We start from the raw sequence: 7679 nt of genomic DNA, 5'->3' as shown, positions 1-7679 counted from the left end.
CGCGATTTATATATGCATATACTTGAATAAACTTTATAATATAATCACTTATATTTGATTTTTTGATGTGGTTGTCACTGAGGGCTCAGTAGTGTTTAACCCCCTTTGCCTTGTGGTGAGTGCAGAGAGATAACAGTTCTGTAGTGAAACAGGCATAAAAAGTTTGGGGTTGTCTGAAACAACAGTGCAGCTGAGCTGCTGCTGCAAAATGTCTGTGTTTAGGGGGGAAAAAACCCAACCCATAATATTAAAGCATCCTTTTAATTTGAAACTGTTTACTGTTCTTCACAGGACTCTCCGTTATGTTTCTGAAAGCTCTCAAGACAAAATCATCTCTGATGAAGATGTGTTTGAGACACTACTCCGAACATTTAAAGCACTGTTCATAAATGACTTCAGCAGACAAGCAGATATTTTGGCCTTGCTTCCAGAAGTCAAGTGCCAATACCTGGAGTTACTGACTGCTGGGCAGGAGCAGTCAGAAGTAAATCCATGTAACCACCAGAGCCAGCGTGTGTGTAGTCCAGAGGAAGTTCTGTTCAACACTCTTGGGTTCTCTGTCAGCAGGGACCGAAGCTCCCTGGTGTCTGCTGGAACTGGAGTCTTTGTTACCAAAGGTTTTGTGCCCAGAGGGACAGTTGTGTCCATGTATCCTGGTAATGGAGTGCTCTGATTTTTTTATTTAGGTGTCCTCATTATAGAATGCCAGAGTTCTGCACTAATTTTTATTTCATGGGCTTAATTTCAGTCATTCCTTAACAAGGTCACAAATTGTGGTGCATCAGGATGTTTATGAACTGATTGGAGTTCTCTTGGAAATAAGCAGAGCAGTATTAATTTTGTTTGTAAAAATAATTCAGTGCTTAAAGTCTGATTTTCCAGCTGATTCAAAAGTTGTTACAGATTCTTTAAGCATAAATGCATCTGAGTAATTTCAAGCAGGCTAACAGTACAGTTGAATTCTTTGGGGTTTCTATTTTGGTTCAGGATCTGAAAATTGAGGTTTTGAGATCTCCACACAGAGCAGTAGACAAGGGCATGAACTTCTTCAAAGCAGTGAAGTACAGCTTGGAGAAGGAAAATAAAACCTTCATTTAGTAGGACTCTGTTCCGTAAAGTATGTTTGGAAAAAGCACTTCAGTTCCTCCAGCTCCTCTCTTGGAACTGTACTTGTGTACATTTCTTAAAAGGTTTTTAATTCTGTCAGTATAGAATCATGAAATGTTAAGGGGTTGGAACGGACCTTAAAGATCATTTAGTCCCAACCTCCTGCCCTGGGCAGGGACACCTCCCACCACAGCAGGTTTGTTCAAGGCTGGTCTTGAACACTGCCAGGGTTGGGGCATCCACTACTTCCCTGGGCAACCTGTGCCAGTGTCTCACCACCTTCACAGTAAAGAATTTCTTCCTAATCGCTCATCTAGATTTCCTCTCTCTCAATTTACACCCATTACTCCTTGTCCTCTCACTGCAGTTCCTAATGAAGAGTCCTTTGTGTGGCCAAGCTAGGACAGCTCTGCGAAACGTTTTGGATTTGTTTCTGTTGGCAGCTCACTTCAAACTTCAGGCACATACTAAATGTAAGCATAGGCTCACTCAGGGTCTCTTCCAGCAAAACAAGAGTTGGGGCTGTTGAAATTCCCTTCTTTTCCAGGGGAATGAAGGAAACTGCAGGGCAGTGAGCTGGGGAAGGGACTGTGTGGGCAGGGCAGGTCAGCATTGTCCAACCTGCTGCTAGGCAGTAAGCACAGCCCTTGCCTGGCTCCGTGTGAGATTGCAGTGAAGGACTAGTGCAGAGATTTGCTGAAGGTATAGTGAGTGTGAGGGATGCAGGACAAATCACAAGCTAGTCAGTCTGCTGTTGTTTTCCTGTGCTTGGAAGTCAGGGTGGGTTAATCCTCCCCACAGATTTGAGAAGTGTTCTGCTGAAATGGTTTGTTCTTGGTTTGGCATTGTCCCTCTCCTGTACCAAACAAAATCTGTGATCAGGATGCTGGAGCGAGGTGTTTTGGATTCTTTGCTGTCTCTGTGTGTGCTTTTCAAAGAGTCCTGACACACTAGGAACAAAATAACTCAGTTTCTTCTGCTGTGCTTTCCTGCACGAGTGTCACTTGACATTCTTGTCTCCGAAGTGGGAGAGTTGGCTGTGAATGCTTTATCTGCCTGTCCCAAGGATGCAGAGCTCAGCCCTTTTCTGTGATGATTTTCTACAACTTTTTGGAATATCTCAGGTGACTTAGTTATGGGTTTGGGCTTTTTTGCATCCCAGAAATGTGTGTCCAAAAGCTTGTGGGTTTACAAATGTCAATGTCCCTGAATGAGAGAGAATTTCTACGCCCTCTCTTTCTCCTTTGAGTGTCTCTGTAGAGGGACTGGAGAATATATAACATAAGCCTTAGGACAGTTAACTTACTTTACTTGCTAACTGACAGCTAACTTACTAGCTTCTGAAGTAATCATATCTGTCTTGCAACAGGTACAGTGTACAGAAAGCATGAGCCCATCTTTTTCCAGTCCCTTGGCAATCCCTTTATTTTTAGGTGCATTGATGGCATCCTTATTGATGGGAACGACAAAGGACTGTCGAGATCAGTGTACAGGTGAGCAGAAGAAATAGGGGATTGTCACTCATCTGATTCAAAACGGTGGTGCTGACAGTCTCAGTTCCCTGTTGTCTTACCCTAAGTGGAGCTGTATGTGGCTGTTACCCACCTGTGTGGATGCAAAGGGTTATGTACTTGTGTCTTCATCTGAAACACCAGTGAGATGAGTTTTGATGTAGAGCGACTGAGGGCTGCAAAGGAAAGAGTTTTATAGAGCAGGATGTAGCATAAAAGTACTTAAATGTTTCTGAGCTGTTACTCAGACTTGCTTAGTTGATTAAATAACAAGAAAAAGCCTCTGTATGAACTTGTTAGTAGCAAAAGTGTCAATCTGGTTACTCCAGCCCTGGTTTACAATGTTATTATCTCAAGTTGGAATGGGCACATAAGGTTCATCAGGTTCAACTCCTGCTTCTGCCTTAAACCAAACTTTATCCCAATGCCCAGTCTGAACTTCCCTTGACACAGCTACCCTGGACTGTTAGCTTACCTTAAAATACAATTTGTAGCTGTTTGTGTTTAAATATGACATGAAAAGGAAATAGTAGCAAAATATTCTAAAATACTGCCTAGTTCGAATATTGACACCTACTAATACTAATGCTAATCATCTGAATTTAAATTGTAATGAGCCTTTGTGTCTTTAAAGGTGAGTGAGATGTGTTGACACTTCCGTGATGGTAACATTTGATGTTGATTTCTGAAAGAGCACGTGGTAGTTTTGTGCAGGTTCTTCCAGCAGAGTCTGAAAGACACCGCACAGTAGTGAGAGGTTTGAATGTTCTTTGTAAAGTACCATCAAGACATTGGTCCGTGCACATCCCTCCCTACCCCGGGTGGGCTGGGCAGCTGTGACTGTGGACATGACTGCAGGAGGAAGTAGGATGACCTGTCAGGTGAGGGTGCAGTGATTCCATTAATGCTGTTGGTCACTTCAGGTCTTGCAGCAGGAGAGATCAGCTTGGCCCATTTCACATGAGCGATGAGAGCTGGCTCACAGCTGCCCCACAGAACCCACTGGCCGTGGGGCAGTATGTCAACAACTGCTCACATGGTAAGTTGCACGTAAATTTTCCTGGCTTTTGTTTGTCTTTATGGATGTAAATTATTTTGGAGGTGACACGTAGAATAGGATACTTATCTTGGGAGAGAGTAGTGCTGTTTAAAACAGGAGAAGCCTTTATGGGATAAAAAAGGTCTGAGGCTTTTTGTCACAGCTGACTCCTGGAACCCTTCAGTTCAGCAATGCTTCAAATACCCTTAGTCTTTTCTCACTGACTTCCCCAGCTTCCCTCCTGGTATGTAGGATCAAAGTCACACACCCAGAATGTGAGATGTGGGAAGGGATGCCTGGCAAAGGACCATTAGGCTGATACAATACACAGAGGTGCAGATCAAATTCCCCTGTGTGGTTTCATCAGGCTTCATGAGAAAACCACGCTCACGGTGACGTGTGCAGTAAGACTGTGTCGGTGCTCAGTTTTACTTGTTTTCAGACTTCCTTATCTTTATGCACAAATTCCAGGAAACTGTTGGGATGATCTAGCTTTAGGACCTAGAGAAGGGAACGGTTTATTTTGTCTCACTGTTGATCTTGACTCATGGGAATGGTTGTGATACACAGAGAGTGGGAATTGATACCTTACCTGGCTTCTGAGTGGCTTTTGTGGCCTGCATTATCCTGAAGGTTCCCTGTCTTCAAGTAGCACCCAGAAAAGTTGCTGGAGTAGCAAACCAGGTATTGACTGGCACAGGGACAAAGGGCTGTCCCATGAAACCTTTTCTTCCAGGCCCAATGCCCATGTACATAAAATTCTCCTCTTCCTACCGGACACTTGGTGATGTTCTCCCTGACTGTATTTCTGACATACTTGCCAGAAGGAAAGTGTTTTTCAGTATTTTTAACTTTGTAACAAAGAAAACTGTGTATTAGTAATATGTAGCAATGCTGCAAGTTACTCTGGTGCTAAGAAAGTTGTGCCTCTTCATATGCATGTTGATAAATGTGTCAAGATCCTGTAGCTGGTTGTGTGTCTCTTGTGTAAATTCAGACAGGACTTCAGAGGAGCTCCTGACAGGGGATTGGTTTTCAGGCTTGATGAAGCACCTGGTACTTCTGTAGCAGTACATTTGATGTTTTTGCATGTCTCTAAACCCTATCTAAGATTTCCTCAGTATCACAGAGACTTCTTTTTTTCTTATTTCCAGAAAAAGCAGCCAATGTGTGTTACCAAGAGTTTGATGTGCCAGGACATTTTCCAGTAGAGCTGAAACAGTATCTTCCAAACATCGTCTACAGCCACGACACAGAGAGGTCAGCAGCAAATCAGAGAGCTCACAGATTTGTGTGGTACAGAACATGTGTGAGAAACACATGGCTGAGAAATAATATATTATGTGAAGATCAGTTACACAAAAATGTAACTGTATGGGAGAGTGAGCTCTTTGAATAGACTAATTTTATTTACGAGGCTCTGCTGTTTTTCCACATCTTCACAAATGAAATCAAGCTCTAAAGACATGGTTTTGCAAACAGTGGTTACACTATAGTGTGGTTATTCTGGAACCCATAAAACACTAGTTATATTTTTCTTTTATTACAGTACTGAGGTTTTTCTGTTTGTATTTCAAATGTAGGTAGTGACCCTTAGCCAATCACAGTTTCTAGGCTGGGGGTTGGTCTCTTCTCCCAGGTAAGAAATGATGGGACGAGAGGACATAGTCTCAGACTTTGCCAGAGGAGGTTTGTGTTGGGTAATTGGAAGCATTTCTTCACAGAAAGGGAGATTGGACACTGGAATGTGTCCCATGGGGGTGCTGGAGTCACCATCCCTGAAGGTGTTCAAGGAGAGACTGGACATAGCACTGGTGCCATGGTCTGGTTGACATGGTGATGTTGGGTCATAGATTGGGCTTGGGGTTCTCAGAGGTCTTTTCCAGCCCTAATGATTCAGTGAAAGCCCTTTTGAGGTAGTTCAGATTTAGGCTTCTCACTCTCCTGTTCTCCATGTCTTCTGCTTATGTGATGAATAATATGAATGAACAAGCAGAAGAATTTGCAAGAAGAAACCTACAGTTGTGTTGAGCCAAGTGAAGTGCTGTGCAATGTAAGGACATGTGCTTTGAGTTACAGTACACAGATAAAACACCCTTCTTATGACCTGAAAATCCACCTTTTCTTAGAAATCAAAACACTTGGAAACTTCTAAGCTTTTTGTTTGGAAATGTGATGAAAGTGACAATTAGATGAATGTGTACAAGGAGCAATATGGACAATAAAGACAGACAATCTGTCTGGAAGTGTGTCCTGGACTGGGATGTAGTCAGATACTTTGAGGCTGTGAGAAACTAAGCTGTAGTGTCGGTCCTGAGTATAACACACCAAAGCAGTTGTGCTTCTGGTCCAGTTGGTACCTTCAGGAACCAAACAATCATCTTCATTTCCAGGATGTGTAAGGATTTTAGAACAGATCATCTCAACTTTTAATGTAATTCTGGAGCTATTTTAAACTCAAAACTTGACTTTTCTGAGTGGCTTTCATGGCCTGGATTGTCCTGGCTTTTCTGATTTAACTCAGGCTTCGCTGAGGCAAGGTTAGAGATGCACTTGTTATCTGCAGATAATTAAATAACTGCTAATAAACCAAGCAGTAGGACTGAACTCCCAGGAAGCCTTGATGCTGTATTTGAAGTGTGAAACCACAGTCAGGAGAGCTAAACTCTGGGACCATTTCAGGAAGGGAGAATTTCACTCTCTTCCATGGAATGTGTCCAAGAAAATGAGACCTTTCAGTCACCATTTCTCCCAGTGTACAGCCACTAGACTAAAGATCCCATCTGCTTTTAGCTGCTCGTTTGATACTGATAGATACAATGCTGACAGCGTAGGTAATCTGATTTATAAATCTTCTCTCTGGTAAAAGAGTTCTTAGTACTTGTTTACCTTCTTGTTCTTGTTTGGTATGTTTCCAGATGGCCTCATACTCATTTTTAGTTGTGGAGACAGCTTGGGTTGGTGCTGTTTTTCACCTGTTCATCAGCATGTGTGGCTGTGCTCTCCTCCCTAGACAGGTACTTCAGCTGTAGGGCACAGCCGTTTACTTAAAGGAAGTTTAGGGATTGTGTTCCTGACTATCCCTGTGAGAAGACTGTTAGCCAGCCCCTGATTTCAGCTTCTCCTCCTGTCTGAGAAGTGCTTCTTTCTCAGTCTTGGCTAATTATTTGCATTCCTGAAAATTGTGTGGATGGGAACGTGATTTGCATGCCCACATGGGCTGTGCTTTTTTGGTTATTACATTGGTTTTGCTTATATTTGCTGTCTGTGCCTCAGTGTTGTTTTTCTCTGTCCTATGCATATTGCTTCCAAAACTGATCTAGACAAACCCATTGTTTCGGCTTCTTGGAATGGAGAGCTAAAAAAATTCTAAGGGAAATGTAATTATTCACCTCCACGTGTTTTGCTTGTTCTTTGTGTTTTGCAGCCACCTGAGGTGTGTAGTTCTTGTCACTCTCAGAGACATCAAGCAAGGAGAAGAACTCTTTTCAAATTACTACACTGTTGTCAGCTGATTTAACAGATTCAAGACTGAAGAAATCAATAAAATACGTATCTATACTTGAAGCTTCATCACCATTTTTGTGTAAGGGAGGGCTGTAGCTCTGCTGTGCTGTAGCTTGTGTTTCCCTGAAAACAGTCCACATGTGATGCACAGGTGAAGGTTTAACCATTTACATCATCAGTTTCTTAGCTGTTGTTGATGCTGTTGATTGTTTGTTTTCAGCTGTCCATGCAGTAGCTCATAAAAGGAAAACCTATGTTCTGGACATGTCATTTAATCTATTTGATTGCACAGGTGTCTGTACCTGGGACTGTAATGTTTTGACATTTAATTTCATGTGCTTAAAATGGACACAGTTTGTGAAAATTACTTCCCTCTTGTGAACTGTTCCTCATAATCCTCACAGTTCATGGTAATTACTAGTTCTTCTTCTGGTTGTCTTGGAGTTGACCCCATTGGTATCAGCTTCCTTTTAAAAAGCATTACAGTGCAGCCAGGTGTGCTAACCTTTAATGAA

General features: G+C 42.4%; 1 protein-coding gene across 1 annotated transcript; it reads left to right on the top strand.

Moving 5' to 3' along the window:
- Nucleotides 1-291: 291 nt before the first annotated feature.
- On the top strand, nt 292-7209 carry SETD9 (SET domain containing 9; the record flags this gene model as incomplete). The annotated part of the gene is made up of 5 exons (XM_009084155.1): nt 292-656; nt 2477-2600; nt 3542-3657; nt 4812-4917; nt 7085-7209. Coding segments are annotated over 5 exons (799 nt in total), but the record flags the coding sequence as incomplete, so codon positions are not given.
- Between the last annotated feature and the right edge of the window lie 470 nt (nt 7210-7679).

The sequence above is a fragment of the Acanthisitta chloris genome, unplaced genomic scaffold, assembly GCF_000695815.1.
Source record: "Acanthisitta chloris isolate BGI_N310 unplaced genomic scaffold, ASM69581v1 scaffold37581, whole genome shotgun sequence".
Lineage (NCBI taxonomy): Eukaryota > Metazoa > Chordata > Aves > Passeriformes > Acanthisittidae > Acanthisitta > Acanthisitta chloris.
This window is presented reverse-complemented; position numbering and strand designations above follow the sequence as displayed.